Source organism: Mycteria americana, chromosome 4, assembly GCF_035582795.1.
Source record: "Mycteria americana isolate JAX WOST 10 ecotype Jacksonville Zoo and Gardens chromosome 4, USCA_MyAme_1.0, whole genome shotgun sequence".
NCBI classification, from domain to species: domain Eukaryota; kingdom Metazoa; phylum Chordata; class Aves; order Ciconiiformes; family Ciconiidae; genus Mycteria; species Mycteria americana.
This window is the reverse complement of record NC_134368.1, coordinates 52,138,768-52,165,059: the sequence shown is the minus strand read 5'-3', so window position 1 is coordinate 52,165,059 and position 26,292 is coordinate 52,138,768. Positions and strand designations below refer to the sequence as shown.

The following is a 26,292-nucleotide window of genomic DNA, read 5'->3' as shown; positions in this document are numbered from 1 at the left end:
TTGAGGCTCCTGTTTCTAGTTAATTAACATTTTTAGAGAGACTGCCTGTCCTTTTCAGTTGTCTCCTTGACTTGTCCCTCAGGAGCAAGTCTCTAGCTCAGTTCTGAGGTGCCACACTGCCTTTGGTGGCTTCCTTGGCCCTCTGCCTGTCACGCTGTGTTCTGTGTCCTCTAGCTGCTGAGCCTAGACGTGGCCTGAGGCTGCTGGTTTCGTTCTCTTCCTCAGCCCAGAAACCACCATCTCATCCCTGGTTTCAAGCCCTTCCTGGCTGCTCATCTAGCTAGGCTGCTCTTGCAGACCCCTGCTGGGGTGCCATCTGCTTCACATGGCTTCTGGCAGGCTCCCAAAATAAAAAAGCAAATGCCTTTGACTCTGCTTTGGGAGCACCTTCCCCTTAGCCTTCATTCTTCTTTTACTCCTTTCTCCTTCTCTTTGCTGTATTGGGCAAAATTTTCAAAAGACCTTCATGTACTGTGCTTGAAAATCACGAGTGTGTTGGTAGCTGGCATATCTGGAAATATGGCTTGAATATAGGTTCCTGAATTGCCTTTGAAAATCTGGCACTCTGCTGTTTCCATTATTGACAAGCTTGTTTGTCTCGTCTCAGAATGCTGCAGATACTGAAGCATATGCTTAGCTTCATGCCATCCTCTTTAATCTGACTGAATAAGAAAGACTGCACTTGGTAGGCTTGAGTCCATGGGACAGCTTGTACTTCACAAAATTAGGCATGTACATAAGCTTAGGGCTTTGGTACACTTGATGCTTGTCTGCATGGTAGCATAAACAGCTCTGGTGCTCTAATGTTTCTCTGATGGTCAGTACCAGCTGAGTAAACCTTAGTGATTGACTTTGAAGCAAATTGAAAAATCATCTAGCAGGTGAACAAAAGGAGGAGGAATGCTCCAAGCAATTGGTTGTCCTGACTCAAGACTATTTTTGCTCTGTAATAGGTTGAAAAGCTGTTTTCTTTGAAGTAATATGGTCATGGATAGCAGATGTATACTCGTCCTGAAAAATGTACAAAGTGCATGGAGTACTGTGTATGCATGTCACTTTCTAAATTCACCACAAATTTTAATAGTAGTTTTTAAAAATAAAGCTGCAATCCATGCAATAAGTGTCAGCAGCAGGGGAATTATCAAATTCGTTTTGATTTTTGGATTGTAGTGGGAGAATGCTTGAGCTCCTTCCCTTGCCTTTTCACTGGAAAAGGAGGGGAGAGAGGAAAGCCCTATTTTCTCTCTCCCATTTCACAGGGACAAGGAATTTCATGGCTCAGTAAATGGGGTTTGCTGCCTCATGTTGTTCAGTGTCTCTGTGTCCTTCAATTAGGGTAATTTCTCAAGACTTTATGATCTGATATCTGTCTTTGTTCTTGAAAGTACAGAAATGAACAAAGGTTTGGCTGTGCCCAGCGATAAGCATCTCTGATGTTGATCCACACCACATAATGTATCATGGTTAATGAACAGGGACATCCTACCCACCAAATACATCTGATGCCATGAGGCCAATAGCTTTGTTTGTTGCCAGAGTGCAAACCTGTGTTCAGAATGTTTTGTGGAGGTTATTAGCATCTTTCTAGTTTGGAAGGGATGGAAAATCCTTCAGTAAATGGAAAAGTACCTGTCAATCTAAAGCCCCAGTAGCAGGCTCAGAGAGGCAATTAGTTCTCAAGGGCATTCCCTAATTAGGTGGTAGGGTGATGGTGGTGGAAGAGGTGTGTTTTTTCTGGGAGATGGCTTTGGCTTTCCTTATCATAACTGCAAGCAATTTATACTAGAAAACACTATGTGCTAGTTGTTTTGTTATCTGAAGAGAAGCATGTTCGGAGGTGAATTTTACTGTTCTGGCTATGTGGAAATTAGTTGTGTTTTGTTTTTCTTTAAGCTTCATGAAAAGGTAATTAGTAAACAAGTCAGAGACTATCCAGTCCACTTCGATCAGTGCAAATACAATTAAATTCCTTATTGTTATTCCATTTAATACAGGCTTCAGAAGCATCCTGAAATTTTGCTGCAGAAATAAAAATCATAAATCAGATTTCTTACTATTACCAAGCTGATTCATTGTAGTGAAGTCATGACTGTTTTTATTCTGTATAGCTCCAAAAAAAATTTTTGACATAAATACTTGTGATAAATAAGCAAATAAGATTTTTGCTCATCTGCTTCATGCATATTTGATATTTGACTTTTCTGAAGGAGCTAATTTCTTAGCTGTAGAAGAAAAGGATATAATTAATCAGTTGGCCGAAATGTTTGGTCCTGTAATTTGACTGGCATTTTAAACTTTGGCCTGCTGTCATGAAAGAATTCCTATTAACTCTGTGGTACCAAAACAGATACATAAAAATTAATTCTCCATACATATAAGACTTTAAAAGGCTTCTCTCACCATGTACTGTATTATGCATGTCATGTAAGGCAGGAAACCTAAGCTTGGAAGCAGATGAAATCCCGCAAGTTTGAAGTGTACGAAGTGGCAACTGTTTGAAATGGCAAGTACATACATACAAACTCATCTGTTTCCCAAACTATATGCAGGATAAATCCTGTTTATTAGCCACAAAAATGTCTGATTGTAAAACAGAAGTCATATTGTGACTTAATGGTTGAGTTCCCAGGAGTCACTTTCAGATATTTTTATACAGACTGCTAATTTACACAGCTAACCACTTTTCAAAGCACTCTATCCCTGAAATACTGTGCAATCCAGCCCTGGAACATTTCTGGGAAATGAGAAGTAAAAAAGAAGAGGAAACTTCTGCAGCATTTATACATACATACCTTACACTGTGTTCAAAGCTTTTCCTTTTTTCCTCCTCCCATTTTTTCCCCCTCCCCTTTTTTCCCCCTCAGAAATGTTGGGGAAATGTAAAATGTTCTTTGTTCGTGCAACACAAGGCATGGGGTGTCTTCTCCTCTGTGTGCTGGTAGCAGGGCGTACAGCAGAGGCAGCAACTAGTTGCTGAACTGTTTCACGTGTAGCCTGTTTTATTACAACTTCTTGACTAAAAACAAGTCTTGAAGACTGAGCAAGGTTTGGTTTAGATTGAATGCTGGGTGAGTCTCCTTGCTAAGGATCATAATGTCCTCTGAATGAAAAAATACCTTGTTACCCTAAGCATGGGGAGGATCTCTGTATTCCCATGGTAAGCCAGCAGCTACTTTGGGACAAGGCAATCTCTTACAGAGAACACAGAGGGTTAGCATTTAGTGTGAGGTCACTTTGGCTTTGTGGAATAAAGACATGCTTCCAACTACTAGAACTGTTTTTAAACCTTAAAGTACATCTCTAAGGAAAAAGCAATTACCCAACAACAGTTTTACAGCATTAACAACATCAACCTATAAGGCTGATGAATAAAGAAAAAAAAAAAGTACCAGAAATGCATAGCTGTCCTCATGTTAATGGACACCGCTTATACTTAGATCAGTGAGGAAAACCTTTAGGGCCTGAGATCTGTCTGAAAACGCTGTTGCACAAAAGCTTAAGAACTCTGCATATGTGAGAGTTTCAGTGAAATTTCATTTTGGTGGAGAGTAGAAACAAATATTTCCAAGCATTAAGTCATCCTGTTTTGGCATAAAGGGAAGGAAATACTGAATTGTTTTCAAAACTTTGCTTTTATTAACATGTAAACCAAGATTTTGGTGAATACAAACTACTTTTTGGGAAGTGTTTTTGGAGTGGAGGAGAGGAGAAAAGAATTTTGTAGGTTTTGAGTTCAGTTCCAGAAGCATAACACAATTAAGTAGAAGCTGTGTGTGAGGCCAAGCTTGTGTTTGCTGCCTGGGTCTGTATAAACACAGCATAAAAAACCCTGCATGAAAGAAAATTGACCTCAGTCATACTTTAATACTACTCAGTTCAATATGTGAAACTTGTATCCATACTTAAATTCTAGAAGATTGTACAGTATAACAAGGCTACTCTCTAACATTAGGCCAAGTCTTGGCTCGTTATGGAGTGTAACACTGCCCCGAACAGCCTTTTTTCCGTAAGCAGCACTCCTCGCCTAAGACTTTGTACAGAGTTGTCACTCTGACAAAAGATACAAAATTGAGCTTTTCATAAAATGTACCCACAGAAAGTACTGTAGTACTGTTATTGTAACAACACCTGCATTTCAGGAGCCTGCTTGATTTACTGCTCTTGCTTTCTTCTTTTTGAAGGTTTTCATGGGAGTGGAAACTAAAACAGAGTATGAAATGGGGTTTGGGAAGCCGAGGTAACATCCAGAGGAAGCATGAAAGCAGGACATCTGGTAGAGCTGGTGTTAAAGCAGATATAGCTATGTACTGGGTGCGAAAAAACATGCTCCAATGCTGTTAGCTATGACCACTGCTGATTCTGCTTAGGAAAACAGTTACAATGTGAAGGTGAACATGAAACAGTGCCAGTGGTGGCCAAGGTGGGCCTCAGGAGAAAGGTGCAGGTTCCCTGAGGAAAACTGAGGGGTTCGGAGGATTCTATGTCTCTGAACAGAAATAAGACTAAATTTTAGATCTCACTGCTTGCTCACCCATGTAAGTAAATTGGCAGCAATGTAGAAAACTATATACATATGTTTTTTCTTCTTTTGTTTTTCCTAGACACCAGAAATGACATGCAGAAGGAAAGTAACTTGAAAGAACTCCTTAAAGAACTGCCTGATGCTCATTACTGCCTGCTGAAGTATCTGTGCCAGTTCCTGATAAAGGTTGCTGAACATCATGTAGAGAACAGAATGAGCCTTTGCAATCTTGCCACTGTATTTGGACCAAACTGCTTTCAGTAAGTTGGGGTTTTCACTTTTTCCCATATGTTGACGGAGACCGTAATGGAGCAGATGGCCAGAACCCTAATTTGTCAGGGTGATCAAATGGAGGCAACGACTGAGGCTTTGTGATAGATTTTAGTGCTAAAGCTATTGTTTGAGCTGAATGGGAGTTGAGTTGCTCTCCCATCTCCTCTTGCTATTTTGCTAAACACTTGGTCAGTTTTCTATTGCTGCATCGACAGCAGAACAAGAGTATAACAATGAAAAGCCTTCAGACGGCGTAAGTGCAAGGAGACTGGTGCTCATACAGCTTTCTTCCTTTGCCATCAGATAATATGGATGCTTCTCTGCAGAAGGCTTTGAGAAAGCATACCTGGGGGAAAAGGGCTCCTGTGCAGCACCCAGGTGCTGTATAATTTCTAGAGATGGATTCTGCATACTCTCTGCAGATTTGGCCTTGTGATCTGGTGTCTGTCCTGAAGATGCCAATGATTCTCGGCCCTTTGTCCTTCTAGTATATTCAGAAACTGGTCCAGCGGTTATGGGGTTCCATTGGCCTTTTGAGGCTTCTTTCTGAACTCACTAGTTTTGCTAGTTTCTTTCATTGGGCCCAGTTCCTTGGTGCTTGTGGTGAAGACAACATGTTGTACATGCTAGTGGAGCTTGCAGCAGTAGTGAGAAGAGTTATCTGCAGATGTAAGAACACACTTGAGTGTGAATGTTTCTGTTGAGTCACTGCTGTGATGCAGTGCACCGTTAACATCTTCACTCCAGTCTTGTCTGTAGTACACCCACTGGCTGGCATCCCAGATCTAAGACATGGGAGACACACAGGGAGTTTAGTTCAGTCATCAGTCTTGAAAGATGTGCGATATCAGCGAAAAGGGACAACTGGGTTCCTTTTAGCAAATGTCGGATTTGTATTGAACCTTTTAAAATTTCGCTCTGGAATAATGCTGAGTTGCCTAATGAGACTTAGATTAGATAAATTGCCTAATGAGACTGTCTCCTTAAGCTTCCTCTGAAGCCAGTGGAAAGAAGTAGACTTCTTTAAAGAGAGAAAACAGAAATTAGGTTCCTTGTAATGTATTGAGCCAGTTCCACATACCTAGGCTAGATGCTGCCTGCTCCCTTTTTAAAGGAGCATATCTTTTTCCATCAATTAGGGAAAGAACACGCAGAGATGAGACATTTAAACCAAAGCTTGTCCTTGTGACTACACTGCTGCCTTGTCTTAAGATGTTGCTCATGGATGATGAAGGTGAATATGTCAGGATTAAGGCATTCATTGTGTTAATACAAAAAGATAAAGCATATTTTGAAAAGAATTGTCTTCCTCTCCAAAGGAAAGAAAACTGAAAAGACAGCAGTATGTGCAGGAACGCATGAATATGAGAGTTAGTGGAAGCGTAATACTGCACGTTTCTGATGAGGCAAAGCAAAACAATTTTAAAGATTACATTTGTATGAGCAGTTTGGGAATTTGTGTCTAAATGTATTAGTGGAGTTAAGAGCAAACAAAATAAATTAGAAGAATCTGAGTCCAATGGCTAAATCTCTGAATCAAACTCCCAAGTGGCTATTAGAATAATTTTTAGTTTACTCATCACTTTGTTCAGAAAAGTTTAAAAATCAGCTCTGCATGCTTTTTGGTGTAGAATGCAGAGAGTTGCAGTTTAGATTGCGATTGGCATTCCTAAGATTAAACCAAAGCATACTTCTTCAAAGCTGCATAGTTGTTGCCTCAACGGATCTCTGCTCCTAAGATGACAGTAAAAGATGTAACAATTTTTGTAACCTATAAGGCCTGTGTGTAAGAGGGCCAGGATCGCACCATTCCATTGCCGAAGACTGAGAACGGCAGAGTTCACTGGAGGTGAAAACACAAGGGCTCTTGTGGCTGTGTATGAACACAGCCAGCCCTGCAGTTGTGACACACATTGGGATGCTCATGTAGCAAAAGAGGCAATGAAAGCAAGGCTTGACACTTAACAAATTGCTAATGTGTTTTTTACAAGACCCAAATATGTCAGAATTGTGGATGTAGATTTTTATTTAAACTAAGTTTAACCATCTGGTAATTCAGCTATGTGTTTCATCAGATCTTGATCTTTTCAAGGTAGTTCGGGATTGTGGTCCAGACACAAAGATTGTGAGTAAGAGTTCAAATACACTTTTCTCATGTGTTAATGGATGCAGTCTTAAATTGCTGGAACTGTGACTATCTGTATCAACAAAGAGTTGATAGGAGGAGGAAAAAGCTTGCAGCACTGAACTTTAGGCATTGGACTTAGCCAGCTGGTTGGCCAAGCAGCCAGAGGAGAGATCCTCAGAATGCAATTCAGAGCTCTGGAGCAAGGCTGCCTGAATCCTGCTTGGCAAGGGCCGTCTTACTACTGGCTACAGGCAGCCCCTAGAGAGATTAGCTGCAGAAATTAAATGTCAGCAGGTGGTTGAAGCGAACACTCCTCTTGCTTTGCATTGTTTGTTCAGAGCAGTGTATGGGGTGTTTCTCTGGGACAAGAAAAGAAGGCTTAGCATCCAGCTTGTCAGCAATTAGACTGCTGAAGCAGGAAGATCTGAGATTTTTCTGTCAGAAATTCACACATGTCTAAAATCAGCGTCGGAGTCTGTGTAGTTAATGCACAGTGTCAGAGAAGATAAAGCCCATCTGCTGATAGTGAAGGATTGCTTTCTAAAAGGTATTTTTAGTGACATTTTAGCTATTTAAACACATTATCTCCTACTCGATAGCTGAAGCGGTTTAACAATTGAATAAATCTCACTGTTGGGCCACTTTCCAGACATTTAGACTTCATTTTAATTCTCTTAATCTCATTGTATTTTTCTACGTCATGTTCTCAGTAATTTATCTAATCTCCTAAACTTTCAACCCTTATTACTTTTATCTTATCCACTATTTCCCCTGCTTTCTTACTTGATCTTTGACAAACTGCACTGGTGCTTTTCTAATGAAAGGTTATCTCGTGCTTTCTGTATTTCTAACGAATAGAAGAGGGGAGAAAATGGCTATTTGCATTCCTTGTAATGAAGTGTGATGTAAGATACAGGAAAATGTAAAGGGCAAGGTCAAACAGCTCAAAAAAGGAAAACGTGATGGTTTGAGATTTAGTGCACTGTTTTCTTCCAACTTGGATTGTTCAGATTTATTGTGATGGAAGCCAAAGGTCAAGTATACAGAGAAATACTGTCCTTGAGGAACAACGAGCATGAAGGTATAGAAACATAAATAGTTGTCTTTTCTGTCACTGGGCTATCTGTGTGGAGTGTTAACACCTGCAGCGTCGTTACTCTTGGAGGAAGTTTTTGTCCATTGACCTGAATTTCAGCTCCCATAGTGCCGTAGTTTTAGTTATGGCCTGCTGTGTGTCTCTGCTTGGCTCTCACAACTTGTGCTGAAGAGGAAGAAGATGACCAGCTCTTTTTTTCTCTCCTCTTCTCTGCTCTCTTGGAGCTGGGTATCAGAGGGGCTGGCTGCACTCATCCTGTCCAAAGGACAGGATGGTAAGAGACATGAGGTATTCCAGTTACAGAGTAAGCAGAGGATCCATTTGCACCCTTTTTTTGCAGCGCACTCTCAAAGAATGATCTGTGTGTGTGGCCTCCATCATTCAAGCCCTCGCTAACCTGACTGTGTTTCATTTCAACAGAGATTAAGCATGTTGTGGAGCATTGCTCCATCCCCCCAAAAGTGACTGGCAAATGCAGGTATCCAGTTAAAATGTTAGAGTTAGATGCAGTTATTTCTCTATGATGACTACGTAACAGAAATTACCTGAAGGGTTGTACAAGAAAGCATTAGGTATGGAGAAAAGGTAGATCGTCTTTAGGTATGGAGAAAATGTAGATCATCTGTAGGGTAGCTGTAGGTATTTCAGAGATTCAAAAAGATTTCCAGTGTGCTGCTGAATTTGTAAGAAAATCTGATCTGAAGTTCTGCATGAATGTCTTACCTTGGTTTCTAGCAGCCTTGGAGCCTACACAGATTGGGTATATGAAGCTGAAGTGAAAGCAGAGGGGCTGAACTAGAACTCCTCAGTGAGTAATATTGGCCTTTGAAACTTTACGTGAATGGACTTTGTTTTCAGACAGTGCAGTCCCAATCCTTCATCAGTCTTAAAAACAAATGTGAGTCCAGGATCGGGGTCAAAGTGAGTACTAAAAATTGTTGTTCTAACATTCATTATTGCAAATTGGGGCATACAGCATAACGTTTCTTACAGGGTTTGTATAGATTTTAAATACTGCATTTACCAGCAGGGTAAAGGAGATCTTTTTCATAACAATTCAGTATCCTACACCCTATGATGCAAGTTTAAAGCATCCATCATCATATAGGAAGGCCATAAATGTTCTCATCCATAATCATATTAAATACTCATGAGCGTTTGCCTCCTCTTTGGGAATTGCATAAGGGACTATATTGCTGGGCCTTTCTGTGATACATTTTTATGTTTTCTTCTCCTGTTTCTTTTCTGTTGTGTACTCAGCTTTGTCATCTGGAGTCTTTTGAATGACCTACATGTAAACTAAAGTGAAGATTGCTAAAGATGCATTGCTCTCTTCATAAGTGGAGGGGTGTTCTGGCCAAAGTCCATCTCAAGTCTTCCGTTCTCCTAGTGAACACCCACCTCTTAAAGTTTCAGTTGAGAAAGTTTCTCTTCTATGATCTGTACAGTGTCAGGTTTTATGATATTTCCTATTTCATCTCTTGAATGAAATAGTGATTATTTCAATAGGAAATGCTCCGTGGTTTGGTTTTGGGGGATTTTTTTGTTTGTATTTTGTGGTTTGGTTGGAAAACTACATGGAAATAAGTTGCTGCTCTGGGTTGAAAATGTTCTTTCTTCTGATCTTGATTGAGGATTGGCAATAAAGCATAGACCCAGAATTTAAGTGGAGGAGCAGTTTCACAGGAAAAACTACAATCATAGAATCATATAATACCCTGGGTTGGACAGGGCCCACAAGGATCATCGAGTCCAACTCCTGTCTCCACACAGGGCAACCTGAAAGTTAAACCATATATCTAACAATGTTGTCCAAATGCTTCCTGAACACCAACAGGCTTGGGGCCATGACCACTTCCCTGGGAACCTTGTTCCAGTGCTCAGCCACCCTCTTAGTGAAGAACTTTTTCCTAATATATGCAAAACAAAATTGTTTTGAGCTCAACAATACAGCTCAAATACAATCATGAGGAGCATTTTTGAAGAACCTCTGTTTAGAAATGTTTGGAGATAAGAGTGATGTACTTTGTGAGTGGGTGCTAGGCTATGGACTTCCCTTTGTCCCCCCTTTGTGTAGGTCGCACTTCCAGAGACGCCTACTATCACTGCAATTTCCTGATGAAAAATGGAGCTTTTGCTGGAGCAAAAGATTTTGCATATAAATGAAGCCAGTCAGTAAAGTCTTTGTGGCAGCATCACTCTAACTGCTTTGCGTTACCTGCATTACCTGCATTTTGCATTATGCATGTACTGCAAGTTATGTAGACAGAGGTGGAATTAATGAGTTGACTTAGGCTCCTAAATCTGATGTTACAGAAAATAATCTGGAACAGATTTTAAAAGGTAGGCAATTAGATGCCTCGTGGAAGTCTCCAGTGCCTTAGAAGCTAAGAGACTTCTGTAAAATCTCAGTGGTGACATATGTCCTTGTGTTTGGACCAAAACTGGTGAGACATAAGCCTGTAAATGATGCAGAGCATGTAATTGACTCGTACGTACTGAGATGAACACCTGCCTCAAGTTAGTGTTGCTGTATCTTTAGCTACCTGTTAGCTTGCAGCAGAGTCTGCAGACACAAATATGTGCCTGTTTTCAGCTGCACCAGTTTGTGGTCCAGTGTGTGACAAATCAGTTTCATCAGCTGAAGTACAGGGCCAAGCTGTGGCCATGAAGTCACATCTGTTATAGACACAGTAACATCTGTCTAGCGGGACAGAGCAGACTGCCTGAAGTTGTAACGTCTTAAGATTACTGCAGCTCTGCTCTCAAAACCTTCAGTTGTGCTTGTTGAGGGGCTCATGGGCATCTGAGGTACTAATGAAAATGTTTTGCGAGGTCTGAGGAAACAAAAACCTCATGTAATATTCCCTGTCTTCTGAGTCCCTTCATTTCTTGTGGGATCCCCTAGGAGAATGGTAAGGTGACTTTGTGGTGCTCCTGTACAAAAGGCACTGTACAAGCAGTGAAAGTAGCAGTCAGAGAAGACAGAGCATATAGCCCTCAGGGATTTGTAAATTAGGATTACGGTGCTGTCATTCCATGCAAGCTACTTCTGCAGAGCCACTTAAGGAAATGGTAATGTGCATTCTTCATCTCAGACAGGGTGGAGTCAAACACTGTCGGGAATTCGTAATGAGACACACCGTTTCACATGGAAATTGCTGGTTCTCAGTTGTGACAGGGAGCTGTCAGCAGTTGTTGCCTGGGGAAATCAGTTCAGTGATCTCAGTCCAGCTCATTACTGGCAGATGACTACATCCCAAGGCCTGCTGGCCCTCGTTTCCACTTGAAGCAAGTTTCTCAGGTGTGGTGGATGGTGTCGGAGCCTTGTAGTGATGCCCGTCTTGTGCCGGATGCAGTCATGTTTGCATGTGTTACTGCCCCACTCACAGTGGAGTCTGGAGATTCACTCTCTCATAAGCCCACTCTGCATTTAGCCTGTTACAGCTTGTTTACAGGGACCCTGAGGTAAATTCATTTAACTAACATGTGAAATGTAATTCATTCATTCACAGTGAGTTAATCTGACCTCAGGTCACTTCAGTTCTGAGTAAGAGTTGTGACACAGGGCTTTGATGTGGTTTAACCCGTTTGAGCATCCCCATGGAAGCAGACACACTCTTGGCTTAAAGTTATCTGGAAGAACCAAAAGAACATGTGAGCACTGGACTGCATGGAGATGAGTGGCATGGAGTTGCGGTGGGTGGGCCAGGCATGCTGGTAGGACATTGTGCAGAGGTGTGAAATACTGCTGCGTGCCATATTTTGAAATGAAGGGCTAACAACTTGATCCCATTCCCAAGTAATTTTTTAACTTTGGGAACTACTGCTTTTTCTGCTTAGTGGCTTTACCAAGAACTTCAGTCTTTAATATCCTGTAAAACTTGTGGTACTAATGCACCTTTTCCCTCGGCCCTGCTTGACTGAGTCAGATACTGTTAATGCTGGTGCCTCGTTTAGACAAAGCACATTTTTTCCAAATACTTAAGCTTCTGTGCTTTGCACACAGATCACTCTGAGCATCTCTCTGGGAAGGGCAGGGTATCCGAGGAATCTAAGGGGCACTAGAAAATTTGCTTCTGTCACTGCCCGTGCTATGTATCTGTCTGTGACTTTGCAAGCTACTGTGAGAACTCAGTGGGAGTTTTCCAGCTCAAATCTCTTAAGACAGAACTGAACCAATCAACATTTTTTCTTCCAGAAATGACCACGGAAATCACAGGTTTGTGCCTCCCTTCTAGAAAATGTGTTTCTGGTAGCGAAACTGATGTTCTGCTGCTGTTTCTGGTGCTGCTGCTGAAGTAGTTCGTATGTACATGGCTATAAGGGGATCAAGTCCCGCCATTGAGGATTTTGTAACTGGAGTAAGATGTGCATCTAACTCTAAAAGCAACACAGTTATAGTGCCTAATTAACATGCAAATTAGACATAAAGGAACTGTGACTATGAACACAGTTTTACTGTAATGTTTTAACAAGGTCTTCACAAAAGAATATGAAAAATTTCCAAGGAGTAGGGTGTGGATCATGAAAGTGGTAGTGTGAGAGAATGCTTTCTCATAGGACTGGGTTTTTCTAGTGAGTTGAAGTGAAATTTGTAGATATTACAACTTTTCAGACTAAGAAAAGCTGAAGTAAGATACTTTTTTTTTTTTTTAATACACGTTTTCAGAAAAGTCTGGTCAGACTGGTGGATCGTGCAGTGTGGCAACAGATGGGTTTTAACTTGTATAAATATGCAGGGTGGTGTGTGCTCAAAATCTAAACTTCTTATATATGCTGAGCTGAAGATTTATTGCGAGGAAAAGGTCACCATGGATAGCTCAAAGAGTATAATAGTCCTTGCCATGATGGAGGTCTAATAACAGCAATTAAAGGAAAAAATAAATGAGAAACTTTGTAAAATATGCCTGTTTAAGTGGCAGAGAGGTAGCAATGGATAAAGTAAGTTACATTGCCATTAAAATAAAACAATTCATGCTGCTCTTCTTGGTTACATTCAGAGAGGGGTGATAAAGACTAAAGCCATGAGCTTTAGCCATGTGTTCTGCCTATGCATATCACAAAGTGTTCTGCATATGTATCTCACCATACACATACAGAATTGCTCAGAATAGGATGTTGGACTTTCCACAGATTTGATTTAATAAAGTTTAACTGACAAAGTAATATGGGGAAGGGAGGGGAAGAAAGCCATGGAACTGTGCAGAAATTAAATACTGTTTGTGTGCTTTGTGGAAACTTTATAGGCTGGGCTGTTTTTCAACCAGAAAGAGTTTTTTTGGTGTTAGCTGTTGCCAGTAAGGAGGTGTTGGCTGTAGTTCCCAGCAGATGTGGTTTAAGTCAAGGTTCTTCTCTAAAACTCATTGAAGCTATCTGGAGTCTTTATTTTGACTTGAACTCACTCTAGTACATTTTCAGTCCATTCCCTACAAAGGAGGTTCATAGGGGTGCCAGGATTATATAAGTGCTACCCTGTTTTGGAGAAACACATCAGGAAGGTAACAGTCAGGATTTGCCTGAATTATCAAGCAAGCTCTGCACCGTGCCAACTCATTTAGCCAACATCTTTTAGCATGGGAAGAGGGGTTTCCTTCAGTCAGGATGGTTGCATGGGCCTATTGCATACATACACTTTCTTTTATTCAGGCCAGTTACTATCTTTTAGTGAATATGTTAAATTCTTTAAAGTAAATTGGCCCAAGTATGCATGCACATCCGTCAATAGAAGTTGTCCCATTTTTTCTTTATTTAGTCTGAGGCCAGGTTCCACACTAATGAAATCAATGGATTTATTTAAGGCAGCTGAGACTGACCCATTTTACAGTTGGCAGTGTTCTGCAGTGTAAAATAATCCAGTTCCTTTAAACTTCAGGTCCTGTGACTCTAGCATGTATTGAATGTTGAAATGGCAGCAGTAAAGATTCTCCTCTGGAGTTTACAAAGGTGCGTTCTGCTGCGGTGGGATCCTCTCCCTGTTGACACGTAGATGTACTGCAGAGAGTAAGATGTTGAGAAGGATCAATGGCATGCAACCCCGACAAGAAGGCACTTTTTGATGACAAATTTCTGAGGGCATCTGCTTTCAGAGCCTTCTTGTTGAAATGCACATCTGGCCCCAATAAACTATAGTTACAGTTTTTCAGTAGGTAGTTATTTGTAAATTTTAATTTGCTGGTTATAGTAAACAATGGTTTACTTTCAAGTTACTTCCCTGTGAAATAGCTCAGATGGCATTTGTTTAATTTTTGGAGGGCTGGGGTTTTGTTTCCTCTTGTACAATCACTAGTTGTCCTCAGCCAAAAATACTTGAAACTTTTTTCATTTTTGGTTTTTGCTCCCCTGCTTCTTCCCTTTAAATCTTCCCTGTGTTTTCTGTACCTCCTGATCTGCGGTCTCTGCCACTTTATAAGGTCTTTAGAAAATGCACGTTCATGCAGCCACCATGGATTATCGAGAGGAAAGTGCGTCCGCTGAAAATGCAGTACAATGGCAAACACTGAATGATTGGAGAAGTATTTTAAATGCTGAAGAAGATTCTTCAGAGATCTCACTTTTGCATTAAAACAGAATTTAAGTCAGTTTGGGACACCAAAGTCCAGTAAAACATGCAGAAAGCCTACATTCCAGCAGATGATCATTAGATGCTTCAATTAATTGTGTGCTCTGTTATGAGTAATATGTGGTTTTTACCACATGACAGAGTTGTGTGAAACACATAAGGAAGGCAAAGGAGCATAGACTGGAATACAACACTTCTTCCAAATCAATATCTTGCCTTTTCTTTTGTGTATGCCTTTAAGGTCTATGGCAGGCAGTTCCTGGCTGCACAGTGGCCTGCAGAGAGTTGCTTCTTTTGCAGCCAAGTAGTTGGTTATTCTCCCAGAAAGTGGAGGTTAGAAACCTCTTTTTATATGAATCTTTTAGGCCATTCTGCAGAAGGCAGCCTCCATCTCCATGTTTTAAAAAGCCCTGTGAGTTATAAGCCTACTTTCAAAAGAAACGGCAACTCAGAAATTAGGTTAAGAAATACGGTGTACATCATGAGGTCACCTGAGGCTGCGAAGATCTTGCTTAACTTTTACTTTTAGTGTTCTGCTCAGCATGTGAGTTTTCTTAATTTTTTTGACTGATCCTTCTTGTATACCTTTGAGGTCATCACAAACCATTTTTTGGAGGAATCTGACTCTTCTCATTAACAGTTCAGAGCATTTAAATGCCTTGTGCTGTCTGTGTTGCAGTCATGAACCTAACTTTTAGCAAAGTTGGTGGTATTTCATTTGGTGGTTATCTCAATTAGATCTCTACCTAGATTCTGTGGAGTAGATAGTTTGACCAACAGATACGGTATTTAATATCGGTAAGAAAAACTGCAAACAAACCATGATAGTTGTTACCACCATAAACACAATCCTCCTTTCCAAGACAGTTTCCTGTGCCTGCTAGCCAGCCTGTATCCACAACTGAAATGTTACAGAGACTCTGTGCAGGAACTTTTGTATGTTGAGTACCGATAACGCTCTGCTTTGTGTTCTGTCCAATTTTAGCGTGCCCTCTGGATTTGAAGGTATAAAAGAACAGGAGATCTGCAACAAGATAATGACAAAAATGCTGGAAAATTACAATACCTTGTTTGAATTAGAAGGTTTGAAGAAGGATGAAGAAAAGCCTGTATGTGAAGAGCTAGCAAGAATTATTTTGGTAAAAGTGAGTATGTCTCATATTTCATTTTCTTACAGCAAATCAATAATGCAGGCTTATAGCAGGCTTCAATTCAGGAATCTTTTAGGTAAGTAGGAGTCAGGCACTGTTGTAATAATGTTCTGTGTTATTGATTGGTATACAGTTTACATATCGATTCTGCTGATAGGCTAATTTTCATTACTAGTCTGGAAGTTGATTCTTTTAAACATCTTTATTATTTGTTAGCTACTCATTTATATAGGAAATATCTGCTAAAAATGAAATGTTTTTAAATGAGGAGACAGAATAATTCTAGGAAGTATTCAAGTTTTCTGACATCGTGATCCTTTATGGTGTACATCAGTGATGTTGAACTTTCGTACTTTAGGACAGTATGAGGTCTCTAGCCTTTGCTGTTATGAAGTCTGCTTGTCTCAAACATGTATCTGAATTTAAAAATCACATGTTCTGACTCAGAACAGCTATTTCTGAGGGCACTTGAAGACAAGCATTAAATAGTAGTTACTGTTTGAAGAAAGTACATTGGAGCTGTTAAATAAAAGTGATATAATTGAAGTACAGTTTCTTTGGGGGGAAGAGGGCATGTGTGTAACATCAGAGGATTCTGAAGTTCAGAAAAAGTTGACAAAAATAAGTAGGGCAGTCAAAAGTGCCTTGTTCTGGTTTGTGCCGTCTCTACTACAGGAAGCAACCTGAAGTCTGTGCAGGAAATGATTGTGAGGATGGTTTGCGATCGCCTTATTTCCTTTTGTTTGTTAGCTGTGCAGATAATTACTTCCTTCCAAGGTGTGAGCTCTTGAGTTTGAGAGGATTGAACTACATGCCTTCCCTTGGTAGGGTTTTGCGAGCACCCACTGATAAAATCACCTTAGCCTTCACTGGCTGGAATGGAAATGTCAGAAAATAAGTTATAAAAATATAGTGTCTTTGATCTTGGCAGGACAAGAAGTTCGGTGTGAGCCCAAGTTCTGCCAGTCAAGTGAAATCAGCTGAAAACATCTCTTCCTTTGCAGTGTATCGCAGAAGGGTCTGTTGAATCTGAGCTGCAGAGCAATCTGTATGAGTTGGACCCAGCTACCTTTAGAAGGGTTGGTTGTTTTCTTAGGTGCTGAATCAGTGAGGAAGTCTTAGCTGTTTAGTCTTTTAGCTGTTACAAACAGTCACCTAAAATGCTTCTGTGGAAGGAGATAGAATGACTGATGACTTTCAGTGTCCTCCCTAATATATGTTACTGAAGTCACAGTAACTTCTGGATAATGGAAATGATCTGCCTGGCAGATGAGAGCAATGTTTAGCAGCTGATGGTCACTTCAGTAACAAAAACAGAGGAACAGCATAATTGTAAAAAGACATGGTACTTTAAAGAGCCCAGAAGAAAACTTTCAGATATGTCTCCATGTCCTTCAAGCCTCAGCCAGTTGCAAAAGCCAAGATAATCTTTCACTTCTAAGGACTTATTAGTAATTGGGAATGCACAAAGGTGGAGACCTGGGAGACTTCCCACAGCAGTTCAGAGATCTGAGCTATCAGAGTACATGGTGACAACCAGAATTACTCCAACAAAATAGCCTGAAAGATATAGTTACTCAAGTGAGATGAAAAATGTTGCCCATCGCTTTGCCTCAGGAGACAGATGACTGCCTGAGAGGAATGAGGCATCACTAAACACAAGGGCTTACATTGTGTTTGTGTCTTTGCATCTTGTTGATAGCTTCCAAAATCTGCTGGCAGTCAGCTGCAAAAATTTGACCTTGTTCCTTGTCCATCTAATTTGGGTGGGAAGTTTTCTAGCTTAATCAAGACAAATACTGAAAACACAAGAAATACAAGCATCTGAGTTCATGTAGCAAAGCTACATAAGAAGTGCTTGTTGAGATTTGTCAGGTGACTCTTTGAAAGGATGCTTTATACCATTCCCAAAGGGTACTTTTCTTGTATCCTAGCAGATATCCCCTATCCTAGCCAGTTTGTATAATAAATTAGAGATGGTGCACTCGAAGAGAAAAAACAAGTGGTAATAAATGAGATTCAGTAGAGAAAAGTGATTGCCAGTTTGCTAATGCGTGAACTGTTAACATACAGTAAGAGCTAGCTGATCCGTGTCATAAAAGAACAAATGCATCAGAGAATTATTTGGCATGACCTGGGTCACAGCGTCCAGAAAATAGCAAGCGATTTGTAAGCAAAGTTACTGCTTCTTGAAAAGCCATTGATGAATTCATAACTGCAGGTAGCTGGAGAGAGATCTGCCAAGTAATCCTGTTGGAAGGAGTGCAAAAATGTAGGATGCTCAGGACAATGCTCTCATGAACTGAGGCCGTGTTGATTTTAAGGGTGTTGCATTTAAGCATGAACCATGGTGGAATGGGGGAGCAGACAGCAAGGAAAGGGAAGAAAATGAGCTCGCCTGCGTTTATCTCAATGGCTTTTTTTGCTTTTACATTGTGAGCAGCAGGAGGGTGAGGAGGGGAGATTGAGATGGCCTCGCTCACTTCCTTCTGTGATATTTCTGTCATCCCCTCCCCCAAATCACTTGCTTTATTGCCAGTGTTTCACCCCGAGTCACTACACTGCTACCCTTTCCCATGATTGCCTTCACTCTCTCTCCTTTCTCTCTTTTCCATGTTTGCATTTTTCTCCCAAATTCCCACAGCCCTGTCCCACTATTCTTCCTGTACTCAAATCTGATAGCCCTTCATTCCCACTCCAGAGAAAAGGCTGGCAGTCTGTAGTGAAGTGCAAAAGCTGCAGCGCTCTCGATACATGGCCGTCCATCACCTGCAGTCACTGTGCACACATGCTGTAGCCCATCCACAGTCCATATTTCTTCACCATCCTTTCTTTTATGTTCTTGAATGTGGAGATAACTTTTTCTCTAGGTTAGTACAGTGCTTGTGGTAATGTGACCTTCCTTATATGTTCTCCTGGGTGTGTAGTGTGGGGCATATTGAGACACTTTTCCTAGACAAGCATTAATGCCCCCTTTTTGTTGGAGGCAAAGGTAAGGTCCTACCCAAAGGTAAGGTTCCCAAAGTGGATGGAGGTACTTCTAGGAAGAAATTAGTTTTTACGTTGTGTTAAGGGATTAACCTCATCATGGTCAAAGCCATCGGTGCTGATCCAGGTGTTTCTTGATTAAGAGTTTGGGAAGACCACCTATAAGGATGAAACTTCTTATACAGGGAGAATAATGCCACAAATTTGCTGAAGGACTAACGTGAATCAAAATTTGAAACCAAATGACAGTGGTTTAAAAAAATAAGCGAAGACATCAAAAAGTACAACATCAAACAATGCACTTCTCTCAGTGCTCTATGCCTTTTCAGCTTGCTGCATTAGAAAATTAGCCCTGCTTTTTCTTACCTTTTTTTCCATGGCTTCAGGCTCTTACTTTGGTGCTGAAATCTCAACTGGAAAAACAGGAACCTATCTTTAGTTAGGGTCTAAAGGTATTGCGAGAATATTATTTCTCCCTGCAGTCTTTGGCCATTCTTGAGATGGCTTAAATGCCTGTTGCTTCACATCATCCACTCATAATCATCTTTTTTTAAGTCGACATCAACCCAAAATCATTAATTTTGAGCAAATACCCAGAAACAGGAGAGTAGTGGCTTATGCTATCCCATCCCAATATGGAAATGTACCTCCTCTCATGTGCTCAGTGATGTTTACCATCTTCCTAAACTTGCATGACTCCTGACACTTCGTAGTCTGGATATCTTAAGATTTTCCCACACTTTGGGCATAAAATCTGGATTTTTGAAAGCAGGAAGTACTGCTCTTTAAAAATGAAAACAAGAATATGTGGATCATTCAGATAAAGTCATGAAAGCATCAAGCTTCTTTGAGTAGTGTATTGGAAAGGAAAAACAGCTCAAGTGGAGCAAGTTGCATCTGGTCTACCATGTTGGTCATAGCTAGGGGAAATCCACAATGCTACAGACTTCCAGAAAGGCATAAGAGCATTTCAATCAGATATAGATTGCAGCAACTCAAAGAAAGTCTGTTTTAAGGAAACCAAAAATTAATAGATTTTAGAGATGGGAAAAAGAGATGTGATTCTGTAGGGCTGTTGGTAACTGAACTGCCATTCTTGCTGTGTATGTGCACTGAGGAGGCATAAGAACACCTTCACCTCAGTTACATTTCTTATTTCAAAGATTGCTCAGTCATTGGGAAAGACAAGTTGTGCCAGGTAAAGGGATTTCTTAGCTTGCTTTCTCAGTGGATCATAATTCAGAAAGTAAGGGAGACGGAAACCTCTGCAAGCTGCATTCTAGTCCCTGCTTTGTTTCCAGGACTGTAAAGCCTCTCTTCTTGCTCATTGCTCAGGCATATGGTAGGATTATACTTAGAAATGGTGGGGAGTTTTTCTTTGGAAACCTCTATGTTAAGAAAAAGTGCAATTTTCACAAAATAGAAAATTTATCTTACAACAGTTTCTATTTCAATGGGAAATGAAACTGTCAGGTTCCCTGATGCCGTGCCTGGAAGGATTTCATTAGTTTCTCACTCCACCTAGTAGAATGAGAGAATGAGATCCATACGATCTTCCAGGCAGGTGGCCAGCAGGTGGAAGTATAACATGTACTTTCTTCAAAAATATATGTATATTTGGAAATTCCTTCACATGAAAGAATTATGTGGGTTTTTTTTTTTTTAATTCCAAATTAAGTTAAGGTTGTTGAGGTTTACAGATCTCATTTTCAGCCAGCTATTATTACAATCCTTAAGACGTTTATCCAAGCTTCAGTTTAATTTCCTAACCCAGTGAAGGTCTGGAAGAGTCTCAGTCTGTTGATCAATAGGCTCTGCTAGTTAGAGAGAAATGGGTGGAGAAATGGGTTGAGTGTTCTGATTAGCTATCTGGTCTGAGTTGTATTTTTCAGATTGTCAGGATCATAAATAGCTATTTTTTATTAGGCAGTGTTATGTATGAACTATTAAGTCTCCGACAGTATATCTGCACTGCTGTGCATTTATCACATTACAAGTATCAGGGTATTATAATAAAATGTTGTTTATGTTTTGCTTTGGAACAAAATTCCTGGGGCGTTTAGGTATGGTCCTGATAGATTTTTGTGGCACTAAACTGAGTGATAATTCATGTAGTTAAAGATTAGTCAGTCTTAAGTTGCAGTATTGCTAATTTTATCATCTTCTTGAATAAATAGGTTTATGAAACCTACAGTAACAACAAAAATAATAATTTTGAACAAGGACCTTTCATTTCCAAAGATCTTAAAGTGCTGTTCAAACTGCAGCTGCATATAGTCCTATGTATAGCTAGCCAGTGTTGTATTGTTACAACTGTAATGAAATGGGACCTTTGAATAACAGTGATATAGCTTCTCTAATGATCAAAGATAGGCAGCAAAGAGGATTTTTATTTAGTTCAAGTGGCCAGGGAAACCTGGGCAGGCAAGCTATTATGAGACTCACTCTTGGGAGATTTCTGGAATGACCCCTTTCACTGGTTTCAGGTGAAACATGTCATCTTTAGTAGCATGATGGTTTTTAGCTCAGTATTGTCTTCAAATAAAACATATAACCTATTACCTAGTTATGCAGGGTTACAAGATTTTTTTTTTCTTTTTTTTCACCTTTCCCCTCTAATGTCTTCTTGACAGAGCAGTTTCAGTTTTAAGAACCAGTCAGCTCAGAGCACGTAAATGTTTGCACTGGAACACAAGCACTGGCATGATGAAGGATGTAACCCTGTTCCTGGCTTGATTATGTATTTGGGACAGGAATGCAAAAGGCTTTTTTCCCTTTCTTCCCCTGCTCGGTGGTAGAATGCATAGCCCTGTTCACCTGATGCAGAAGAGAAAGCAAGTCCATTTATAAAATTAAAATTATAACATTAAAATTTGACGTTACAAAGTCAAGTAAAATTATAAAGGTGCAATTTCAACATTGTGAATGTAATGTAGGTGCATTCTGATGACCACTGAACAGGGAGATGTCACTCCCTGAAGAGCTACAGAAATTGGACTTTTGCTGGCTTTTGCAAAAACTAATAGTTTCAAAACAACCCTGTTATTTTAGATGCAATTTACTTCTTGCATTTTTATCCCGTTTGTTTCCAGTCTTCTAACATAAGATGCCACTTCAGTTGGGAGGATTAGTTGGCAAAATAGTACTTTAAATGGCTGCAAAAGTGCAGGCACTGTGTTCTGCAAGCCTGCTGTTAGATTTCTAAGGAGGCAAGCGATCCACCACATGTAGCTGCATCTGTTGGTGCTTGGGGTGTGCAAAGTGTGTGGTGCCCAACCCAGCCAGGCAAGCCCCTAAGTGCATTTTTTTATGTCAAGAACAGTGCTCTAGCTGACTTTGGCAGCACTATTTTGAAGTGGAGTGCTTGCTTGCTCCTTCTGATTGAACACTCAGAGCAGATCATTCGGCCCTTGGTAGGATTTGAGCCCTTCATCCCTGGGGAGAGGTGGGAAAGGTAAGATGGTCAAAAAGTTCTCTGTCTTGGCTTGACTTTGCTCCCTTTGCAGTCAGTTGTAAAGCTCCATCTCCACTGAAAGCTGCAATGTTTTGGATTATTTCCCCAGATGCGTAAAGCAAGATCTTCACTAATAAGTGTTTCTTTCCCTTCTTCAGCTGTTTTCACTTAAATACCTTAGCATGAGGATCTAATCCCTTGACAAGATCCAGGAGAAACTGCTGAAAACACACCAACTCCATGGCTGAGTGGGCTCCCCCTAAATAAGTCGCCCTTCCCTGCCACCTCCGTGCTCCGGCCCCATGGTTATACATTCAGCAGACACGAGAGCAATCCCTCGTTTACATCAGGAAAAAAGGCATCCACTTCTAATCCACGTTACGCTGCCCTGGCTAAGCCTGAAGGGTCTAGATAGTTTCCTTTATTCTTCTTTCATGTCTGGGACCATTTTAGCATCGTGTTAATGGTCGGCTTTCAGTACTGGATTAATTCTTTCCCATCACAAGGCAGCAGGAACTGATCTCCTTTGAAAATCCTTTCTGAAGGTCTCAACAAACGTTTCCATTTTGTTCAGTATCCCCTTATTTGGGCAAGTCACACCAGTTTTCTCCTGCCTGGGCCAGGGAGCCCCCAAGGGTAGGAGTGGGTTCACATGGGAGATGAGAAGATAGGTGGAAAGTGCGTGAGGAGAACGAGCACCTGTGAAAGTCTGTCTCTGGTTTTCTGTTTAGTATTTCTTCAGCTAGTATTCACTTTGCAGTTGTCCACCAGTGAGCAGATGGGCATGTTTATAGTAAGGGTATATAGTGATTCAGCCAGAATGACATTTTAAGATGCAAGCTGACAGGAAATGAGCAATATGAGATTTGTAGGGGAAAGTTTATAAGCCTCCAAACCCTTCACCTGTAGCAGATTCAATCTGGAGTGAGGAGGACGGTTATGTTTAGGCTGTGATTCAGAAAGGCAAGTGAAAAATCAGATGATCCCCAAACAATTCCGTGTGTAATTTTGAAATAGTTTTCCAGTGCTTCTAGCTCTGCTGGTTTTGACAACTCTGTATATGTAGTATTAAAACAGAATGTTTCTGCTCTTGAAGTTCATTAAAGCATTCACGAGATTATAAATCTGTCACTTGTGGTGTTACTAAATACAATCCTGAATATTTACACAAATATGTTAATGTTAAACTCTGTAAAGTAATAAATTATTATGCTGCTATTTCTTTAGCTAGAATTTCACCAACAATATTTTCATTTTAACACATTAAGATTTAGCACGTTTAAAGGGAACAGGGGCATATAACAAACGTCTCTCTATCCTGCTGTCCATATTTCTAGTATACTATAAATTTTTTGAACCCAGCTGGCAAATTTTGCAGTTGAGCTGCTTAGGAACTTTGCTTTTACTCTCTCACAATTTCTTGTTTAAACAAATACCCAGTGATACTATTATTGCCCCATGATAATACCACATAGCCAAAATGTAGAGAAAATAAGATCCATATATGTATGTGTGTCCCAGACTGTATTTGCACATGTTTTACTTGAAATATTTTTCATTCATTGTCTGTTGTTGTTTTGTTGTGGGGTGGTTGTTTTAGGGGGGAGGAGTGACATCATGATTTAGCACTTGGGAGCAGTCCCTCTCAGTCCGTACAAGAACTTCTTTCAAAAGGGAAGCATCAAAGTCAGCACCAAGAAACAAGGTACAGTAAAATAAGCATGTGAGCCCCTGCTCTAGCTGGCTGTTTCTGAGCATCCTTGCTGTACCCATGGAGAAAAAAGGAGGTTAGGAGGAGCATGAGAATTTTTCTACGAAGGCAAATCTCTCAGTTCCTCATGTTCAGACTCCCCAATGTTTATTCTGTTTCTCATTCATTATTCGTTCAGTTAATCAGGTTACACAAAATGATCAGCATTATTCCCACTGTATAAATCAGCAGTCAGTGCTGTCTTTGTAACAAGGACATATTGCAGGAAGTCAGAACTGATCCAAAGTGATGAGGTGTAAGACATTTTTCAGCCTATGGGGCTTTAATTCTTGCTGACCTCTGCCATTAGCTTCACCTGTAGTACTTTCAAGGTGGGAGCTTCAGAAGGGCTCAGCGCTGAATTAATTCTTTTTCCCATTATAAAAGAGTAGTGAAATGCTCATTGACTCCTATGCATTTTTTAAAAGCCCTCCTTTGAGTACTGTGAAGATCAGTTTGCCCAGGAGAAGCTGGTTGGTGCACCTGTAACATCCACTGCTTTGCAGGATTTCTGGTGCCCCAAAACTTACTTGTAATAAACAGGGCTCAGGGCAGCTTAAGAGCAACAGGAGTATGGGATGCAAGGGACACAAGGGGCCAGACGCTCTCTATGTGTCTGAATATGTACGCTCTTGAAAATCTGATCTATCCAGCAGATCCCAGCAGCACTTGACCTTAATTGCCAGCAGTGAACATCTCAGTTTCACTATTAAGGAAGGGGTCTGTTCTCTGTGTGCTGGAAATCTCACACTGGTAACTAGAACAATACAGAGACAGTTAGGACTCCCTAATTTACTGCAACATCAGATACTTCTTTTAAAAGTAACAGTGCTGAATTCCATGTGTGAAAAAGCTTTTTCCTTGTGAGTATTTTGATTTTTAGATCAGAAATGCAATTTAGCTTTTCCAAGACTGAGTTTAAGCAACTGTAATATGAGATGCAGGTCTGGAGAGCCTGGGTTTCTCCCATAGCTAGGTCATGTTTTTCTTTTCGATCGTACTTTTTCTCTTTATGAATAACATTACAGTAAATTGATAAATCAGACTCCAGTTTTCAAAACTGCAAGGGAGAATAAAATGTTCCCTTGGAACTGATCTTAGCTCTGTTGTTATTGAACAGACACATATATATTAGGTCCACCCAGCAAGAGAGCAGTGTTGTTGTGTCACTTTGTAAATGTTTGATTTGATTTTTTTTAATCTTAAATTCTGCTGCAGGCTCCTTATTTGTACCTCAGCCATGAGAAGCTGAGTTGTGGTCATTAACCTATTGTATGACACCGTAACCTTGCCAGCAAATGTATGACAGGCACTTGCAAATTGTGGGGATGGCCATGGAAGATGAATGTTTTCACTCAGTGAAGCCTTTGTAACCTTTACAAGTTCTGGAATTATATTTGATCCCAGCATTACCAGTTTAACTTTTTGCAGCATTCAGTAACCAGTCCTCTTGGATGGCTGGAGACACATTTTTCTTTTCCTCCTAGAAAATACCATGATATTCCACAGATGTAGTTGCCAACATTGAGGTATATCATGGGATTATTATGATGTTTGTCATTTCCTTTTCTATATTGCAGTCCTCTCGAAAAATAATGGATTTGGCCGTCTCTCTCTTGCTTTCGTATCACAATTCATGACCTTTGTGCACGTTTCATGGCAATAATTGCAGTAGGTTAAGGTTGTACTGAAGCGAAACAGAGTAACCTTTAGCTGTTTATTAAGAGATATGGTCTCGGGTAAAAGGTCATATATATAAATAGTCTTGGGAGAACAAAAGGAAATGAAAGGGGAACTGAATAGGGTATTACTTTCATATTGGAAAGCAGTGATGTGTTTTTTGCAAATGGTGAGATTTTGCTTTTTATTACTTCTGTCTGAAACAGCTCTGCTGAATTCTGGTTATTAAAGCATAGTGTAAATGATAGCAAGGTAGAACAGCAGATAGATACCAAGTCAGCTTTACTCTTCTTCCTATATGTCAATAGCAACCAAGGCAAAAATCCCATATATAAATACTAGCTGTTTCAATCTTTGTTACGTGGTTTGTTTAGATAAGAGAATGTTTAACAGCTTTGCTAACGTTGTTACCCCTTCTAACAGGGATGTTTCTGGGTACAAAATGATGATTGTGAACTGCCATCTGAATAAAAATTATTTATTACATCCAGTTAACATTCATGAAAATACCTGTGACCACATGAATTAGAAAATACCTTTGAAAATCCCCATGCCATCGGCTACACAATTTTAGTCTCAAAAACATAGAGTATTTGCTACTTTGTGTGTCTTACGGAGCCTTAATCAGCCATGAGCTATTTTGCATGATCACAGAGGGGAAGAGATTCCATATTTTCTTCTTGCAAGT

General features: G+C 40.3%; 1 protein-coding gene across 5 annotated transcripts in view; it reads left to right on the top strand.

Moving 5' to 3' along the window:
• Nucleotides 1-26,292, top strand: part of FAM13A (family with sequence similarity 13 member A) — a 130,964-nt gene that overhangs the window by 10,903 nt on the left and 93,769 nt on the right. For 4 of the 5 annotated variants that reach the window (XM_075500571.1, XM_075500570.1, XM_075500569.1 and 1 more), the window contains exons 4-5: nucleotides 4,602-4,782; nucleotides 15,567-15,726. In XM_075500571.1, the coding sequence (XP_075356686.1) occupies nucleotides 4,602-4,782; nucleotides 15,567-15,726 (341 nt within the window). Of the gene's footprint in view, nucleotides 1-4,601; nucleotides 4,783-15,566; nucleotides 15,727-18,356; nucleotides 18,364-26,292 lie in introns of those variants that run through there. The other variant, XM_075500573.1, reaches the window with a different exon arrangement.